A 20,751-nucleotide genomic window follows, 5' to 3' on the forward strand; every position below is an offset into this window, starting at 1 on the left:
TCTGCATATTTCTTAGGGTTTTATACTGGGTGTGTTACTAGAACAATCTCCCAGAATTCAGCTTTTGTGTTATTCATTTTTCATCTTCATTTATGGATGATTCCTAGTTTAGTAAATAGTTTTATTCCCATTGACGTTAGGCATAAGTCTTGCTGTCTGTCCTTCTGTAGGTCTTTTTTTAACTGTCATATATTAAAAAGTGTAATAAAGATTTTCTTTTTAAGAGAACCACACATTAGCAGGTTCTTTTTCCTATTCCTCTAGGAGACCGTAAACAAGGTCTTCACAGTATGAACATGATGGAGGCAGCAGCATCAGAGCCCTCTCTTGACCTAGATAATCTGAAACTGTTGGAGGTAAGATTGCTTTCAGATTACGGACGGTTTTTTCTGCTCTCATAGTATATCTGAGATGGGGCTTCCCTGGTGGCGCAGTGGTTGAGAGTCCGCCTGCTGTTGCAGGGTACACGGGCTCGTGCCCTGGTCCGGGAAGATCCCACATGCCGCGGAGCGGCTGGGCCCGTGAGCCATGGCCGCTGAGCCTGCGCATCCAGAGCCTGTGCTCCACAACGGGAGAGGCCACAACAGTGAGAGGCCCGCATACTGCAAAAAAAATTAAAAATAAAAAATAATAGTATATCTGAGACAGTGATTTCATTAACTCATTCATTTATTCAACAAGCATTATCAATTTTGTGCCAAGGCCTATTCTAGGCACTGAGAATGTTGGTGAACAATACAGATACATGAGGCTTATATTCTAGTGAGAGAGAGGCTACAAGAGGTTAAATAAATGAAAGTACAGTTGACCCTTGAACAACATGGTTTTGAACCGAATGGGTCCACTCATACACAGATTTTTTTCAATAGTAGATACTATAGTACTACACCATCCACAGTTGGTTGAATCTATGGATGTAGAACCATGGACACAGAGGAACCATGTATATATGAAGGGTCAACTATAAGCTATATGTGGATTTTGGACTATGTGGAGGGGTTGGTGTCCCTAACCCTCACATTGTTCAGAGGTCAACTGTATATTTCAAGTAGTAGTAAGTGCTATGGAGAAAAAAAAAGCAAATGAGATAAGAAAGTTATGGAAAAGGAGTTATTAAAGAAAATATATTTAGAAAGGAGATGATCATTGAATACAGACTTGAACAAGAGTATGGGAATAAAGACATCAGATTCTGAGAAAAATGTGCTAGACAAGCAATTCACAGTAGATGATGAATAAATATTCCTTGTCTGTGTATATATTGTATATTGTATAGGTATATATGAATATTATGTTTTGTATAGAATTAAATTTTCATTTGGTAATATCTCAGAACCTGTGTTAAAAGTCTTACCATGATGAATGTTTTTATGATCTTTATTAGGATAAATTAACTAAACCAGAGACTGCTAAATAATAGATCTGATAGATTTGGTTATATAAAACATTTTAAGAACCTTCCATTTGGGAGAAAAATATAATAAAAGTTAAAAGCAAAATTTGAAAAAGGTATTTCAACACATAAACAATTGATAAAGAGATGGTAGAAATCAACATTAAATAAACAGTCCATCAAAAATAGACAAAAGAGATGAATTATCAATTCACAGGAGAAGTAAGTATGCCTAGTAAATGTATAATAAGATGTCCAATTTACTAAACTGGAAAAAATACTAATTAAAACCATTAGGATTTTATCCTGGACTGAGTAAAAGAAACACTCCCAAACATTGCTGATTTAACTTTATATTGATACAGCCTTTCTAAAGGGCAGTCTGTTTGTTAAAATTTAAATTAGAAATAGTGAATGAAATATAACAAATATCCTTAAATGGTAAATCCCTAACCTTTTTTTCAGTAAAAAGTCAGAGAAATCCCAGAAGCCAAAAATGAAGAGAACAGTTGCATCTTGCTGGGGGGTTTTTGTGTTATTTTTTATTGTACTGTATTGTACTAGATATTGTGAATGTCATATTGTGGAGACCCTGTATTCTGTTAGGTTCTTCTAAAGTGTGTTCATTTCGTTGTTTATTTTAGTAGGTGATTAACTTGGTTGGACATATTGCAAACTCATCTCCTGAGCTGAAGTTTAGTTACTTTTTATCTTTAGCTGGAGTCTGTCCCATGCATTAATTGGGTTTCCAACTCTCTGACTCTCCTTTTTGGGATTCTCCCTTAATTTTCCATGCTGTGGTTGCCCCAAATTCTGTCCCCTGCTTCCTGAGGCCAGAAAGATTTTCTATCACAGTTTCTGCTCCACTATGCAGTGCAGATTTCAGCCTGCTCACAGGCTTAAAGCTATAAAAATAAGTAGCTCACCCTATGCCATTCCTTTCTTCCAAGTGTTGACTCCCCTCAGAACCTATCTACTTTTGTTCATTCTCCAGCATTTTTAGATTTCTTTTTAAAAATATTGTTCAGGGGCTTCCCTGGTGGCGCGTGGTTGAGAATCCGCCTGCCGATGCAGGGGACACGGGATCGTGCCCGGGTCTGGGAATATCCCACATGCCACGGAGCGGCTGGGCCCGTGAGCCATGGCCGCTGAGCCTGTGCGTCCGGAGCCTGTGCTCCGCAACGGGAGGGGCCACAGCAGTGAGAGGCCCGCGTACCGCCAAAAAAAAAAAAAAAAATATTGTTCAGAGTTTATAGTTGTCATCTGAGGGAGGGCTGGGTCTGGTAGGAGTTTCTGAGCCATATAAGATGCCAAATTTATTATTTTCTTGACAATGGAGTTACTCAAACTAAGCAATAGAGATCTGGTTGCATACATATGGATTTATACTTTATTATTTAGTAAATTTGATTGTTAAGTTGTGATGAAATAATATCTTGCTTTCTTCAAAACAAATTTACAGCTGATTGGCCGGGGTCGATATGGAGCCGTATATAAAGGTTCCTTAGATGAACGTCCAGTTGCTGTAAAAGTGTTTTCCTTTGCAAACCGTCAGAATTTTATCAATGAGAAGAACATTTACAGAGTGCCTTTGATGGAACATGACAACATTGCTCGCTTTATAGTTGGAGATGAGAGAGTCACTGCAGATGGACGCATGGAGTATTTGCTTGTGATGGAGTATTATCCCAATGTAAGTTCTTCATAAAAAATACACTGACATTTATGTCAGTCAGATTTGTAGGAGGACCCCTGTTATGTAGAGTGTTGCTGGTTTGCAAACTGGTTATTAATGGTCTACAATGACATAACAATTTTACTCCAGAATGTGAATGAAACTGTTTAGTCCCTACGTACTTACATCACACTGTCTCTGTCTCTGTCTGTCTCTCTCTCTCTCAGCAAGACTTTCTTGATGAAGGAAGCAGTGAAAGAGTTGAAAATACTTTTTTTTCTGCCTTAAGTTGATAAATAAAAGATGCATTTGGGGCTTCCCTGATGGCGCAGTGGTTGAGAGTCCGCCTGATGATGCAGGGGACATGGGTTCATGCCCCGGTCCGGGAAGATCCCACATGCCGCGGAGCAGCTGGGCCCATAAGCCATGGCAGCTGGGCCCATAAGCCATGGCCGCTGAGCCTGTGCGTCCGGAGCCTGTGCTCTGCAACGGGAGAGGCCACAACAGTGAGAGGCCCACGTACCACAAAAAAAAAAAAAAAAAGCATTTAAAATGAAATAACCATTCATAATGTTTAATATTTGAGAAATAAAAATTGATAATGTCTAAATTCTCTTTTCCATCCTCTCCTCCTCTACCTATAGAAATGTCTTTTCTTACTTCGAGATTCTGAAGTGTTATAATTCATTAGATCTCCTTTGAATCCGAACATGCAAATGCTTTTTACAGCTGCTAACTTAACCTCCTCATGTTCAAGTAAAGTAATTCTACTTTTTTCCCCTTTTTACTTTTTCCCTCCATACAGGGATCTCTATGCAAGTATTTAAGTCTCCATACAAGTGACTGGGTAAGCTCTTGCCGTCTGGCTCATTCTGTGACTAGAGGACTGGCTTATCTTCATACAGAATTACCACGAGGAGGTAAGACAATGAATAGAAGATGCATCACAACCATGTGGGGCCAGAATTCACAAAGGGAAATTTTATTCATATCTTTAAAGTAAAAGTATATTTTATATTATAGCAGATGTATTATGAGCCAGCTGTTTACAAGATCTAACGTGAGGAAATATATTTGAAATTTAACAAGAAGAATAAGAAAAAGAATTTCAATTCTCTAGAGGGGTCATGGATTCCATTGCGATTTTGATTAAAGCTCTGAACACTCCCCCTGTAAGGATAGACATATAGGCATACTTTAAAAAGTACTGTTTTGATTGTAGGGGTTCTCAGATCCTTTGAAGTTCATCTATGGACCTAGGTTAAGAACCTCTTAGCTAGACGGTGTTGTATTTTCCTTGTATTTATTTTGCTTATTTAAATGAACTACAAATGCGTTATCACTTCTTTACACATGAATTCCATAGGTTGGTTGGTCTTTAGTGTAAAACCCAAATGTATCTTTTGATAAATCAGTGCTTCTCTTAGCTAGAATTAGGCTTGTTCACATTTATCAGGGAGAAAAAAGTAACAGGTTTCAATGAAGATGACAGTTTTTTTTCTTTCTCATGTAAGAATCTGAAGAGAGACAGTCTAAAGTTTTTTGGCAGCACCGTAATATTATCAGGGCCCCAGGCTCCTCTGTTTCTTCTCCATTAGTCTTTATATGTGGCTTGTTTTCAAGGTCACCTCATTGTCCATCATGCTATATGCTAATCAGCAGAGAAAAGGAAAGTAGAAGGAATTGCCTCCTTTTGCCTCGAGAAGTCCCACTCTTGTGCTTATGTTTTGTTTCCCAGAACTTAGTCCATGCTTTCCTACCACACTTAGCTGCAAGGGATGCTTTTGAATATAGCTTGTTTTTGTTTTTGTTTAGCTGGGTGCATTGCTGCCTCAAATAACACTCGGTTCTGTTCCTAAATAGGAAGAGGAGAACTCATGGTGAGGAGTAAGGCTTCACCAGTGTGTCAGTACCGTGTGGTTATGTTCCTTGCCATAACTACAGTTTATATTCAGCCTTTATGTACATTTTTGCTAGTTTTTCAAAGCATCTTTTTAATATATTTGCTTCTTCACTTTGTTTCAATATACATCTCACATCACAGGCACCTCTAAATTAGCTTTGCTGTGAAAATCCGTCTTTGCATTTTCATTCTTTACAGCAATTTTCTTGTCATGCATTGTTTTTTCAGTTTCTCTGACTGCTATAATGAAGAGAATATTTAATGTAACAATTTCTTAGATCTTTGTTCCATTGTATGATAGCATGGATCATCTTTTCTATCTGCTGCTTCATATATAAATAATTTCTCCTGAATAATTTATCAGTTCATTTATCTTGACATCTTGCTTTTCCTGAATACAGAATTGACCAATGTTATTGCCTGTGTCAGCAACTTGATGCACTTACTTTAGTGCTTTAGCTCATTAACCATTTGTACTGTGTTTCCTTATTCTTAAATATCATAACTCCTTTAAAGAGCTGACTTAGCACAGAACTTAAAATACCATCCTAATCCCCATTTTCAAGGCTTGCATGATTCAATAAGGTTTCTAGTCAAACATTGGCTGAAAAGAGTGATTGCCATCAAATATGAGTTTTATTTAAACACAGATTTTATTCTAAAACATTACCTAATATTATCACTAAATAGTTACCATTTTAAAAAATGTGTATCTATTTGTGAAAAAACATAAGTATAATAGCTATTTGAATTTTTGGTTTTACCTAATTATTTAAAAAATATTCCATACCTCACAGCAGTCAGAATGGCCCTCATCAAAAAGTCTGCAAGTAATAAATGCTGGAGAGGGTGTGAAGAAAAAGGAACCCTCCTACACTGCTGGTAGGAATGTAAATTGGTATAGCCAGTATGGAGAACAGTATGTAGGTTCCTTAAAAGACTAAAAATAGAGGTACCATATGATCCAGCAATCTCACTCCTGGGCACATACCCGGAGAAAATATAATTTGAAAAGATACATGCACCCCAATGTTCATTGCAGCACTATTTACAATAGCCAAGCAACATATGTCCATTGACAGATCAATGGATAAAGATGTGGTGTATATATATAAAGGGAATATTACTCAACCATAATATAATGCCATTTACAGCAACATGGATGGAGTTAGAGATTATCATACTAAGTGAAGTAAGCCAGAGAAAGACAAATATCATATATCACTTATATATAGAATTTGCAAAAAAAAAAAAAAAGATACAAATGAACTTATTTACAAAACAGAAATAGACCCACAGACATAGAAAACAAACATATAGTTACCAAAGGGGAAGGGGGAGAGGGATAAATCTGGAGGATGGAATTAACATATACACACTACTATATGTAAAATAGATAACCAACAAGGACGTACTGTATAGCACAGGGAGCTATACTCAATATTTCATAATAACCTATAAGGGAAAATTATCTGAAAAAGAATGTGTGTGTGTGTGTGTGTGTGTGTGTATGTGTGTGTGTATGCATGTATATGTATAACTAAACCACTGCTGTACACGTGAAACTAACATGACATTGTAAATGACTATATTTCAATAATAAATAAATATTCCAACTATACTGTACTATTTCAAAACATTTAAAGTGACATTTCACTTTTTTTCAGAGAACTTTATTCTTCCCGGTATCTTCAGATATAACTTTGCTATTTGGCATACAATTTTGTAGTAAGGAATAATACTATTATTATTTATTCAGCTATTTTTTGCTTCAGGAGAAGTAGTAGTTGAACCTGTTTATTTGTAATTGGTTCTCCCTATGAATTTTTTTCCTAATGGTAATGTCAGTGTAACATTATCATGGAAAAAAGTCTAGCAAAGAAGGAACATATATAGATCACTTAAATCTATAACCAGAAAATTACTATTAACTAGTTTATGTACATCTTTCCAGATCCTTTGCTCTGTGTGTGTGTGTGTGTGTTTATGTTTATGTAAATATCCACAGAGAGACTATTTTGTGTTCAGGTTTTATTTTTTAACATAATTAAAATAATATTGTGTCCCACTTTGCTTTAAGAAATTTGCCAAGTGTGCTACTGCCCAGGGCAAAACCATTACATGCTCGGCTCCCCCTTTCTACAAACCACAGCCCCTTCCCCAATAAAAAAAGGTTAAAATGAATATTGAGGGGAACTTTAAGGGGAAAAGAAGTCTCAAAAAGGTGGTCTATAGTTCCACCCTCAGCATTGGTCATGAATCCTCTCTTGTTTCTTCCTTTTTCTTTTTTTCTTTTTCCTTATTTCCTCCCTCACTTCCTTCCTCCTTTGCTTCCTCCCTCTCCTCTTTTCTTTTCATTTCTTTTGTTTCCTTTTTTAATAGTAGCAGAAAGTATTACCTTGTTTTCCCCTCTGGCTGGCTGACTGACTGACTCATTGCACATTCACATTATTAACCTGGTTTCCCTTATGTGTGAGATATTTTAGTTTAAGTATTGCTTTGGTGTTAGTGTACAAACATTTTCCAGTGTCTCTATAAATTTTATTATATAAATATCAGCTCGACATTATACCACATATACTTATGTTGTGGTTTTATCCAGAGTAAGAAATGTAGCTCTGTTAGGGGTTGAATGAGCCATGTTAGTACATACTTTGGAAGGCTGGACTGGGAAGAGGAGCAAATGAGAAAGAAGTCAATTTTTAGAATAAGAAACCTGGTAACTGCTATTTTTCTTCTAGTTGTGCTATTGCCTCCCCCCACCCCCTTCCCCCAATATCAAAGCAATCATTATCTTCTGTCTTTAGTTTCATTTTTGGTGAAATTGAAGTCTAATACATGTTAATGAGAGTAATAAATGTAAATACTGAGTCTTTTTGTGCCTGAATATAACACTGGTTGACTTTGTTCTGATTTTGCTGTATTTCTTTCTATACCTGAGGAGTTATTTTAAATTTTGGGAATGGTACTTTAGAATTTTTTTCTTTTCAAGAGCTACGGTTTTATTTCAATATAAGATTTGTATAAGGTTTTCTTTTTTAAAAATTTTATTGGAGTATAGTTGATTTACAATGTTGTGTTAACTTTTCCTGTACAACAAAGTGACTCAGCTATACATATATATATTCTTTTTCATATTCTTTTCCATTATGGTTTATCACAGATATTGAATATAGTTCCTTGTGCTGTACAGTAGGACTGTGTTGTTTTTCCATCCTATATATAATAGTTTACATCTGCTAATCCCAAACTCTCAATCCGTTCCTCCCCCTCCCCCCCTTCCCCCAAGGTTTTCTTATAAAGAGGAAAATAATTATGATTTTACTTAGGGGCTTAGGTTGGATATATTCTTTCACTCAGCAAGCATTTACTATGTGCCATGCCTTTTGAATTCAGGCAAAACATGTTCTCTCTCTGCCTACATGGAATATATAGTCTTCTGATTAACAAGTAATAGAATGAGTATAATAGTGTTTTGTTTCTTTGTAAAATCAGAAAACAGCTACCAGTCCATTGCAAAACTGTTTCTAGTTTAATTTGAAGAACTGTGGTGGGCTTAGATACATGGCTAAGCCTCAGGACAAAACTGGAATTTTCTGTCATAGGTTTGATTTGTTAATCTGTAAGATAATACTATAAAATACACATACCAATTTTGGAGCCATGTCAGTTTTTCAGTGATAATTGTTTTAGATCAGTTGACTTTTTATCGTTTTTTATGCAAGATATTCCTTTCTCTTTTGCCTCCTTTTGCTACTCTAGAAATGAAAAGGAAAGAAAAAGGTACATGTTAAAATTAGAAGCAACAGCCTCTTGGCTATTAATTGCAGCTGAATGTTTATGCAGCTGAATGTTCAGAGCTTAATTACTCATAGTTCCAACAGGAGTTATCTTGTGAAATATATCGAAAATGGTGGGGATTGTGAGTTGAAATTTTGATTTCTTATGTCCTTTTTTGCTATTGGAAAATTAATGGGCAGAAAAATAACACTATCTTCTATATTTATATAGCCCCTATTACCTTCATGCTCATTTCATGTCCAGTAGTGCTATTTAAGCATTAATAAATGTTTGAAAATTATTCAAACAGATCACTATAAACCTGCAATTTCCCATCGAGATTTAAATAGCAGAAATGTTCTGGTGAAAAATGATGGAACCTGTGTTATTAGTGACTTTGGGTTGTCCATGAAGCTGACTGGAAATAGACTGGTGCGCCCAGGGGAGGAAGATAATGCAGCCATAAGTGAGGTGAGTGTATACAAAAGGTATCACATTGACATATTTTCAAAACATAATAAATTGCATTTAAAAATCCACTAACTACTCAGGACAGTTATCCTTATCCAAGTGTAGCATATTAGGAATTACAAAATTAAGATATACAGAAGACATTGCATGAAGTTCATCAATTCATTGTGGAAATCACTGCCATTCCAACTCATTTTTGTCAATATTAGTAGGAATGCTATTGAATAGGATGAATATATCACAGTTTAATTATTTTAAAAGGTTATTTTTTTTTGAAAGAAAAAATTGCTAAGTTGAATTTTATTAAAATTAAAAACTTCTGCTCTGCCAAAGACAGTGTTAAGAGAATGAAAAAAACAAGCCATAGACTGGGAGAAAATATTTGAAAAACACATATCTGACAAAGGACTTGTATCCAGAATATGAAAGATCTCTTAAAACTCAACAGTAAAGAAGACAAACAAGCCAATTAAAAAATAGAAGATCTGAACAGACACCTTACTGGAGAAGATATACAGATGGCAAATAAGCATATAAAAGTTACTCAACATCATTCCTCATTAGAGAACTGCAAATCCAAACAAGATTCCATTACATTCAAATGGTTAAAAAAAAACAAAACAATAATATCAAATGCTGGTGAAGATGTGGAGCAACAGCAACTCATTCATTGTTGGTGGGAATGCAAAAGGGTATAGCCACTTTGGAAGACATAGTCTTCCAGCAATTTACCCAATTGAGCTGACAACTTATAGTCACACAGAAACCTGTACGTAAACGTTTTAGCAGCTTTATCCATAATAGCCAAAAACTGAGAGCAACCAAGATGTCCTAAAATGGGTATTTTATTTATTAAAAATTTGGTATAGAAAGGCTCAGTGACATGCTTAGGTTCAAATAACATTGACATATTATTGACCTGAAATTTATGTATTACTTCTGGTCTAATGTATGCCCTTCAGAATATGCTACATTCTTTTTCTGAAATACATCACTCTAATTTATCAGGTTGGCACAATCAGATATATGGCACCAGAAGTTCTAGAAGGAGCCGTGAACTTGAGGGACTGTGAATCAGCTTTGAAACAAGTAGATATGTATGCACTTGGACTAATTTATTGGGAGATATTTATGAGATGTACAGACCTCTTCCCAGGTAAGAGAAATGCTGTCAAAAATTGGTGTATGTTTTGAAGTGAAGCAGTTATATTTTTTTCTACCTATATTAAATAAGTCAACTTTGATGTGTTTGTACTTTCATTTAAACCTTTAGCTCATTGCCATCTAGTGTTCAGAAACATTACTAGCAGAAGGATGTGAATCAGGGAAAACTTTTTAGAAAGGACTCCAGGTTTGCATCTGAGTATAATTTAATTAATTGCTCATAATAGCTTATCTGTGTTCAGGTTGGTTTCTCATTACTTTAGCAGTCATTGTTTTCCTTACACAACCTCTGAGCATTTGAGAATCTGCACTTAACAATGTTTCCTGAATTGACCCAGTAAGGAATTAGAAGTAATGAATTATCCATTGGAACACTTTTTTCTTCCTGTCTTTTTTTCATTCTCCTTTTCTTTCTTTTCGTTTTTTTTTTCTTTTTTTTTTTTTTTTCAGTACATGGGCCTCTCACTGTTGTGGCCTCTCCCGTTGTGGAGCGCAGGCTCAGCAGCCATGGCTCACAGGCCCAGCCGCTCCGTGGCACGTGGGATCTTCCCAGACAGGGGTACAAACCCCTGTCCCCTGCATCCGCAGGCGGACTCTCAACCACTGCGCCACCAGGGAAGCCCCTCCTTTTCTTCCTTTTTAAAAAACTTCTCCCTTGTCATCATGCCTTCCTGCCTACCTTCCTTCCTTTCATGAAAGAACACTCATTTAATGTGAATGCTTATTTGAGGCTTACTTGAAATAGCCAAATAATTGTATATTTTTTCTCCTTTTGTTAAGATTACATCACTGTCATTGTGATATAAAAATTTAAAGTAATTACCAATATGGGCACTGCAAAATCATTTGACATAAATGGTCTTTATCTTATAGGAAAAACCACATTAAAAGCATAAGAAAAGGATATAAAGTCAGTTAAACCAGCATTGGACAAATTTATGAAATGGAACTATTTAATAAAAACAGATTAGTAGTGGGGTTGAATTTTTTTGCTTTAAAAACAGTAAGCATTTAAAAATAGTTTAATTTTAAAATATAATGAAATAAATTAATAATTATTTAGATTACCTACACATCAATTAGTTATTACTTAGAAGTATATTTTCCAGTTAATTGGAAGTACGGAGTACTCAAAGTGTTTTTCTGGAAATAGCAGTGATTGCAGTAGTATCACATATTATTGGAACCATGGAACTTTTAATTTCTATTATTGGAACTTTGGCCACATTTTTAAAAAATCCTAATCCATTATTTCTGGGTTTTCGAAGCATGTCTGACTAAAATGATTTTTGTATCAGCTTTAGTTAGTACGTTGCTATCAGCAACATTTTTTGAACAGTTACTGATTCAAAGAATATCTGTTGCTTTTGGACTGATAAATAATAAAATGCAATATCAGATGTTTGAAAAATAAGACAATTAAATCTTGTTTGAAGAATATTATTATAATAGAAATATAGGATGAATTGAAATAGTACTAGAAAGTATTTAAAAAGGAAAAAGAAATTGGGGGTTACTTTTAAATGTATACAGAATTTCAGTTTAGGAAGATGGAAAAAGTTCTGGAGATGGATGCACAACATTGTGAACGCACCTAGTGCCACAGAACTGTACACTCAGAAATGGTTAAAATGGTAAATTTTATGTTATGTACATTTAACCAAAATTTGAAATAAAAATAAAGGAAAAAGAAGAGAGTTGCAATAAGATACCCTGTAATCTTCGGTATGGAAATGGGGAGGAAGAGGCATATGTGAGAGAAAATGTAGGAAAGGAAGCTGTGGTTCTGGTTAGCCATTGGAAGACAGTCTAGGGAGTTGAGAAATACTGAGAGGTCTGAGAAATAAGGTGGCAGCCAGGAGCTTAGGAAAGAGTACTGGTTTACATTGGAAAGATGAGTTAATTGTGGGGACTTTTGGTTGGGGTATTGATAGACAACTAAAAAAAATTTAATTGAAGAGCTTAAAAGAATGAAGAATTTAAGATTAAAATGATATTTGGGAATTAGCTACATAGAGATGGTAATTGAGAATTTATAAGTGGATGCAGTCCCCTAAAAGAATAAATGAAGAGAGAGAAACATTGGTGAGTAAATACTGAATATTAGGTGACCTCCCCCTCTCCCATCATAGGAAAACAAATGGACATAGAAGACAAATGGACAGAAAAATAGTGAGGAAACTGAGAAATCTTACTATCTTGGGAGTCAGTGTTAGAAAGTATTAAGAACCAATATTAGTAGAAACATGGAATTGAAAGGTCAAAAGGAAGTGGAACTGAGGAATGATCTTGGAATTTGAATAGGAGGAGGTCATTGGTATTCTTAGAGGAGTTTCTGTGGAATAGGGAAGACAGAAATATTACAGGGTGTAGGAGGAAAAGAGTGCTAAAAAAGCACAGGCAGAGGATACAGGGTACTTCTAAAATTTTTAACAGTGAAATGGGGTGTAAGTTGAAAAAAAGTTTTCCACAAACATAAGAATAAGCCTAAAGAATAGCATATATTAGTGGAAAAATTCTTATAAAATATTTTTTAAACTTCTATGATAGAACTCCAAATGCAAGACATGCTTTTATTATTATTACATTTTATTGAATGGAAGCAGTTTGTTATAAAGGCTACCTCTCTCTGTAAAATATTAACAATATAAATGAATTAGGATCTATATTACAAAGGAAGAGCAGGAAAGAAGGAAGAAAAACAGAAGGCAAGAGAAAGAAAAAGGAGGAAGAGAACAAGCATAATTTAAGAAGGGGATTAAAATGTTCCTAACTGCTTAGAGACATAATTAACAAGAAACAGATGAGAACCATGAAGATTTAGTAGAAATTTATAATTCTTAATGTCATTCCATTTCCAAAACAAGATTGTGCATCAGTTTTATTTAGCAAGTTTTCTAATTATAATTTACACCCGATTAAAACAGATAAGTAAAATTGTATTAAATATTTATTCTATTGAAGAGCATTTGAGGAAAAAATAACACTTGGAAGGTGTGTATGTGTGTTGTGTATATGTCTCAGAAAGACAAAAGAGATATATTAGTAAGTATCTTACAGTTCACAGATGGTATGGGTTGAGGGTTTATCATATGAGATTTCATGAAAGAAAGTGATACACTAACTGGCAGGATGAAATACTTTAGTTTTGTCTTTCAAGTTCATTGTTGATAGTTATTGATCAGAAATAAGTATCTGCTTAAATCTTTGTAGAATATGTGAAAATACCATTTGTATTTATAGATAGTTCAATATTCCAAAAACTTTGGGCTATGCTACATAAATTATAGAATTACTCTTTGTAAATCTTTTTTAATATTGGTGGAGGGCAAGTGTATAGATTTTTTTTAAAATATTCAAATTGAAGCATAAAACTTCAATTACATGCTTTGTAATGTACTTTCTATCTGGGTCGTTACAAATTTTGTATTGTCTCCACGTGAGTGAGATAAGGAAGGCAGACATTTCCATTTTGCTGACAGGAAAACTGAAACACAGAATAGATAAACGGCTTTTCCTAGGTAGAGATGAAGCCAAGATTAGAACCTAAATGCCTTACCTCCTTCCTGGTATTCTTTCTTCTAATTTATCTTGTCATTTTAATGGTATTGGGGGAGGGACAAGGAGACAGGAAGAGTCTATTTCTCTTGTGTTCTTTGCCAAGATTTTGACTAAACGATTGGTTTTCTAAATGTTGGTCCCAGAGGTCTTCTTTGTGGCTCAATATGTTAATTAAGTTTAATTTGACAACATTTTGTAAAAATCATGTCTTTTATCACAAGCTGCTGATTGTGCATATTGGTGATGAATAGGGTTATTAAACAGTGGTAGAATAGTTAATGATATTTTAAAATCCTTGATCTAGGTACTACTTATTAAGGGGAAAAATCAGTTTATTGACTTTTTGTCAAATGGTCATTATCATAAAAATTTTTTTGACATATGAAAAATCTGGCTAGACTATAATAGAGTCAATGATGTAATGAGACATGACTGTACCACCCACTCATTTATATTTAGTTCTGCAGACATGTTTGTTGTACTAGATCTTGGACTTTCTCCTCATATTCACCACCCTCAATCCCAGTATGGGATAAGAATTCAGTTTTAAGTGTTAAACCTCATGTATATAATAATGTCTACCCCCACCCCCAAATTCACTAATACTAGAAACCATTTAAAAATAGCTGCCCATTATTGTAACTACCATCTAATTTATAACAAACATTTAATTTATCAAACAAAGACTATTCTAAATAGAGCTTTTACTAATAGTGCATAAAACCCACAACAGGGTCTCTTTATAATTATAAATTTTACTCTTATCTTTTTTTAAAAAAAAATACACAGGTGAATCTGTACCAGAATACCAGATGGCTTTTCAGACAGAGGTTGGAAACCATCCCACTTTTGAAGATATGCAGGTTCTGGTGTCTAGGGAAAAACAGAGACCCAAGTTCCCAGAAGCTTGGAAAGAAAATAGCCTGGTAAGGAAAAACTAAATTATTGAAAAAGAGGACTTACGATGAAGATGTTCAAATGTTGCTTGAAGAAAAAATAGATTGCTAATAATGGTAATGGTTTTTAGAGTTGTCTACTGCCAGAAATACAACTTACTTGATTTGTATGCTATTATATATTTTCAAAGAGGCACTAACTGTTGTGTCTGAAGTTTGCTACATTGGGTAACAGCTAGAATAATTAACAGGGTAATATTTTAAATATTATTGAAATTCCATTCCATTTATCCTCTTGATAGTGGTACCAAAAATGTTCATTAGTGCAGACTTACATATTCAAGGACTAATAGAAATTTAAACTGCACCAAAAAGAAAGCAAGGTACCACATATAAATTCTGCTTATTAAAAATGCAGTTCACAACGCTGAAATATTTTCAGAGGCTCCTGCCATTTCAGTAAATTGTTGCTACAACACTAGAAACATCTTACAGACATTTGCATACAAGACATACATCCACACACTCTCACACTTTCTCATTTTTTTTAACATGAGTAGGATCATCCACTATCATTTCTGAAACTTATTTTTTCACTTAGTTTTTCATGCCAGTACATATATAGATGTATCGCTTTCTGTCCATTTGATCAGCATTCCATTATATGTCATAATTATTGAATTGCCCTCTTATTAATGACAGTACCTTGTATTTCTTATTTTAAACAACTATTTTTTTAATTTAATTTTATTTATTTTTGTATACAACAGTTTCTTATTAGTTATCCATTTTATACATATTAGTGTATACATGTCAATCCCAATCTCCCAATTCATCACACCACCCCACTACCACCACCACCACCACTTTCCCCCCTTGATGTCCATACGTTTGTTCTCTACATCCGTCACTCAATTTCTGCCCTGCAAACCGGTTCATCCGTACCATTTTTCTAGTTTCCATATACATGCGTTAATATATGATATTTGTTTTTCTCTTTCTGACTTACTTCACTCTGTATGACAGTGTCTAGATCTATCCATGTCTCTACAAATGACCCAGTTGCGTTCCTATTTATGGCTAAGTAATATTTCATTGTATATATGTACCACATCTTCTTTATCCATTCGTCTGTCAATGGGCATTTAGGTTGCTTCCACGACCTGGCTATTGTAAATAGTGCAGCAATAAACATTGGGGTGCATGTGTCTTTTTTAATTATGGTTTTCTCTAGGTATATGCCCAGTAGTGGGATTGCTGGGTCATATGGTAATTCTATTTTTAGTTTTTTAAGGAACCTCCATACTGTTCTCCATATTGGCTGTTATCAATTTACATTCCCACCAACAGTGCAAGAGGGTTCCCTTTTCTCCACACCCTCTCCAACATTTGTTTGTAGATTTTCTGATGATGCCCATTCTAACTGGTATGAGGTGATACATCACTGTAGTTTTGATTTGCACTTCTCTAATAATTAGTGATGTTTAGCAGCTTTTCATGTGCTTCTTGGCCATCTGTATGTCTTCTTTGGAGAAATGTCTATATAGGTCTTCTGCCCATTTTTGGATTGGGTTGTTTGTTGTTTTAATATTGAGCTGCATGAGCTGTTTATATATTTGGGAGATTAATCCTTTGTCTGTTGATTCGTTTGCAAATATTTTCTCCCATTCTAAGGGTTGCCTTTTTGTCTTGTTTATGGTTTCCCTTGCTGTGCAAAAGCTTTTAAGTTTCATCAGGTCCCATTTGTTTAGTTTTGTTTTTATTTCCATTATTCTAGGAGGTGGATCAAAAAAGATCTTCCTGTGATTTATGTCAAAGAGTGTTCTTCCTATGTTTTCCTCTAAGAGTTTTATAGTGTCCAGTCTTACTTTTAGGTCTCTAATCCATTTTGAGGTTTTTTTTTGTGTATGGTGTTAGGGAGTGTTCTAATTTCATTCTTTTACACGTGGCTGTCCAGTTTTTCCAGCACCACTTAATGAAGAGACTGTCCTTTCTCCATTGTATATCCTTGCCTCCTTTGTCATAGATTAATTGACCATAGGTGCGTGGGTTTATCTCTGGGCTTTCTATCCTGTTTCATTGCTCTATATTTCTGTTTTTCTGCCAGTACCATATTGTCTTGATTACTGTAGCTTTGTAGTATATTCTGAAGTTAGGGAGTCTAATTCCTCCAGCTCCATTTTTTTCTCCTCAAGACTGTTTTGGCTGTTTGGGGTCTTTTGTGTCTCCATACAAATTTTAAGATTTTTTGTTCTAGTTCTGTTAAAAATGCCATTGGTAATTTGATGGCTCTTTCATTGAATCTGTAGATTGCTTTGGGTAGTATAGTCATTTTCACAATAGAGATTCTTCCAATCCAAGAGGATGGTATATCTCGCCATTTGTTGGTATCATCTTTAATTTCCTTCAACAGTGTCTTTTTTTTTTTTTTTTTTTTTTTTTGCTGTACGTGGGCCTCTCACTGTTGTGGCCTCTCCTGTTGTGGAGCACAGGCTCCGGACTCGCAGCCTCAGCGGCCATGGCTCACGGGCCCAGCCGCTCCGCGGCATGTGGGATCATCCCAGACCAGGGCACGAACCCGTGTCCCCTGCATCGGCAGGCAGACTCTCAACCACTGCGCCACCAGGGAAGCCCTCAACAATGTCTTATAGTTTTCTGCATACAGGTCTTTTGTCTCCCTGGGTAGGTTTATTCCTAGGTATTTTATTCTTTTTGTTGCAGTGGTAAATGGGAGTGTTTCCTTAATTTCTCTTTCACATTTTTCATCATTAGTGTATAAGAATGCAAGAGATTTCTGTTCATTAATTTTGTATCCTACAACTTTACCAAATTCATTGATTAGCTCTAGTAGTTTTCTGGTGGCATCTTTAGGATTCTCTATGTACAGTATCATGTCATCTGCAAACACTGACAGTTTTACTTCTTCTTTTCCAGTTTGTTTTCCTTTCATTTCTTTTTCTTCTCTGATTCCCGTGGCTAGGACTTCCATAACTATGTTGAATAATAGTGGTGAGAGGGGACATCCTTGTCTTCTTCCTGATGTTAGAGGAAATACTTTCAGTTTTTCACCATTGAGAATGATGTTTGCTGTGGGTTTGTCATATATGGCTTTTATTATGTTGAGGTAGTTTCCCTCTATGCCCACTTTCTGGAGAGTTTTTATCATAAATGATGTTGAATTTTGTCAAAAGATTTTTCTGCATCTATTGAGATGATCATATTGTTTTATTCTTCAATTTGTTAATATGGTGTATCACATTGACTGATGTATCAATTTGTTAATATGGTGTATCACAGTGTATCACATTGACTGATTTGCATATATTGAACAATCCTCGCATCCCTGGGATAAATCCCACTTGATCATGGTGTATGATCCTTTTAATGTGGTGTTAGATTCTGTTTGCTAGTATTTTGTTGAGGATTTTTGCATTTATATTCATCAGTGATATTGCTCTATAATTTTCTTTTTTGTAGTATTTTGTCTGGTTTTGGTATCAGGGTGATGGTGGCCTCATAGATTGAGTTTGGGAGTGTTCCTTCCTGTGCAGTTTTTTGGAAGAGTTTATGAAGGATGGGTGTTAGCTCTTCTCTAAATGTTTGATAGAATTCACCTGTGAAGCCATCTTGTCCTGGGCTTTTGTTTGTTGGAAGATTTTAAATCACAGTTTCAATTTCATTACTTGTGATTGGTCTGTTTATATTTTCTATTTCTTCCTCATTCAGTGTTGGAAGGTTATACCTTTCTAAGGATTTGTCCATTTCTTCCAGGTTGTCCATTTTATTGGCATAGAGTTGCTTATAGTAGTCTCCTTGGATGCTTTGTATTTCTGCGGTGTCTGTTGTAACTTCTCCTTTTTCATTTCTAGTTTTAAGTCCTCTCCCTCTTTTTCTTGATGAGTCTGGCTAATGGTTTATCAATTTTGTTTATCTTCTCAAAGAACTAGCCTTTAGTTTTATTGATCTTTGCTACTGTTTTCTTTGTTTCTATTTCATTTATTTCTGCTCAGATCGTTATGATTTCTTTCCTTCTGCTAACTTTGGGTTTTGTTTGTTCTTTCTCTAGTTCCTTTAGATGTAAGGTTAGATTGTTTATTTGAGATTTTTCTTGTTTCTTGAGGTAGGCTTGTATAGCTATAAACTTCCCTCTTAGAACTGCTTTCGCTGCATCCCATAGGTTTTGGATCTTCATGTTTTCATTGTAATTTGTCTCCAGGTATTTTTTAATTCCTCTTTGATTTCTTCAGTGATCTCGTGGTTATTTAGTATCATATTGTTTAGCCTCCATGTGTTTGTGTTTTTACATTTTTTTTCTGTTGAATTCATTTCTAATCTCATAGCATTGTGGTCAGAAAAGATGCTTGATATGATTTCAATTTTCTTAAACTTACTGAGGCTTGATTTGTGACCCAAGATGTGATCTATCCTGGAGAATGTTCCATGCGCACTTGAGAAGAGAGTGTAATCTACTGCTTTTGGATGGAATGTCCTATAATTATCAATTAAATCGACCTGGTCTATTGTGTCATTTAAAGCTTCTGTTCCCTTATTTATTTTCGTTTTGGATGATCTGTCCATTGGTATAAGTGAGGTATTAAAGTCCCCCATTATTATTGTGTTACCGTCGATTTCCTCTTTTATAGCTGTTGACATTTGCCTTATGTGTTAAGGTGCTCATATGTTGGGTGCATATATATTTATATTTGTTATATCTTCTTCCTGGATTGATCCCTTGATCATTATGTAGTGTCTTTCCTTGTCTCTTGTAACATTCTTTATTCTAAAGTCTATTTTATCTGATATTAGTATTGCTACTCCAGCTTTCTTTTGATTTCCATTTGCATGGATTATCTTTTTTGATCCCCTCACTTTCAGTCTGAATGTGTCCCTAAGTGTGAAGTGGGTCTCTTGTAGACAGCATATATATGGGTCTTGTTTTTGTATCCATTCAACAAGCCTGTGTCTTTTGGTTGGAGCATTTAATCCATTCACGTTTAAGGTAATTATCGATATGTATGTTCCTATGACCATTTTCTTAATTGTTTTGGGTTTGTTTTTGGAGGTCCTTTTCTTCTCTTGTGCGTCCCACTTAGAGAAGGTCTTTTAGCATTTGTTCTGGAGCTGGTTTGGTGGTGCTGCTTTCTCTTAGCTTTTGCTTGTGTGTAAAGCTTTTGATTTCTCCATCGTATCTGAATGAGATCCTTGCCGGGTAGAGTAATCTTGTTTGTAGGGTCTTCCCTTTCATCACTTTAAGTATATCATGCCACTCCCTTCTGGCTTGTAGAGTTTCTGCTGAGAAATTAGCTGTTAACCTTATGGGAGCTCCCTTGTATATTATTTGTCATTTTTCCCTTGCTGCTTTCAATAATTTTTCTTTGTATTTAATTTTTGCCAATTTTATTACTATGTGTCTCAGCATGTTTTTCCTTGGGTTTATCCTGTATGGGACTCTCCTGGACTTGGGTGGCTATTTCCTTTCCCATGTTGGGGAAGTTTTCAACTCTAATCTCTTCAGATACTCTCTCGGGTGCTTTCTCTCTCTCTTCTCCTTCTGGGACCCATATAATGCGAATGTTGGTGCATTTAATGTTGTCCCAGAGGTCTCTTAGGCTGTCTTCATTTCTTTTCATTCTTTTTCTTTATTCTGTTCCGCAGCAGTTTATTCCACCATTCTGTCTTTCAGGTCACTTATCCGTTCTTCTGCCTCAGTTATTCTGCTCTTGATTCCTTCTAGTGTATTTTTCATTTTAGTTATTGTATTGTTCATCTCTGTTTGTTTGTTCTTTAATTTTTCTATGGCTTTATTAAACCTTTCTTGCATCTTCTCTGTTTTTGCCTCCATTGTTTTTCCGAGGTCCTGGATCAACTTTACTATCATTATTCTGAATTCTTTTTCTGGAACGTTGCC

The 20,751-nt window shown here is 35.2% G+C and overlaps 1 protein-coding gene across 1 annotated transcript in view; it reads left to right on the forward strand.

Annotated features, from left to right (window-relative positions):
• The window catches only part of BMPR2 (bone morphogenetic protein receptor type 2), a 201,486-nt gene that overhangs the window by 156,888 nt on the left and 23,847 nt on the right, over positions 1–20,751 (forward strand). Inside the window, exons 5-10 of the mRNA XM_079925207.1 lie at positions 265–356; positions 2,856–3,086; positions 3,874–3,988; positions 9,062–9,222; positions 10,231–10,378; positions 14,737–14,873. Of these exons, the coding sequence (XP_079781333.1) occupies positions 265–356; positions 2,856–3,086; positions 3,874–3,988; positions 9,062–9,222; positions 10,231–10,378; positions 14,737–14,873 (884 nt within the window). The remainder of the gene's footprint in view (positions 1–264; positions 357–2,855; positions 3,087–3,873; positions 3,989–9,061; positions 9,223–10,230; positions 10,379–14,736; positions 14,874–20,751) is intronic.

Source organism: Stenella coeruleoalba (genome assembly GCF_951394435.1).
Source record: "Stenella coeruleoalba genome assembly, chromosome: 6".
Classification (NCBI taxonomy): Eukaryota; Metazoa; Chordata; class Mammalia; order Artiodactyla; family Delphinidae; genus Stenella; species Stenella coeruleoalba.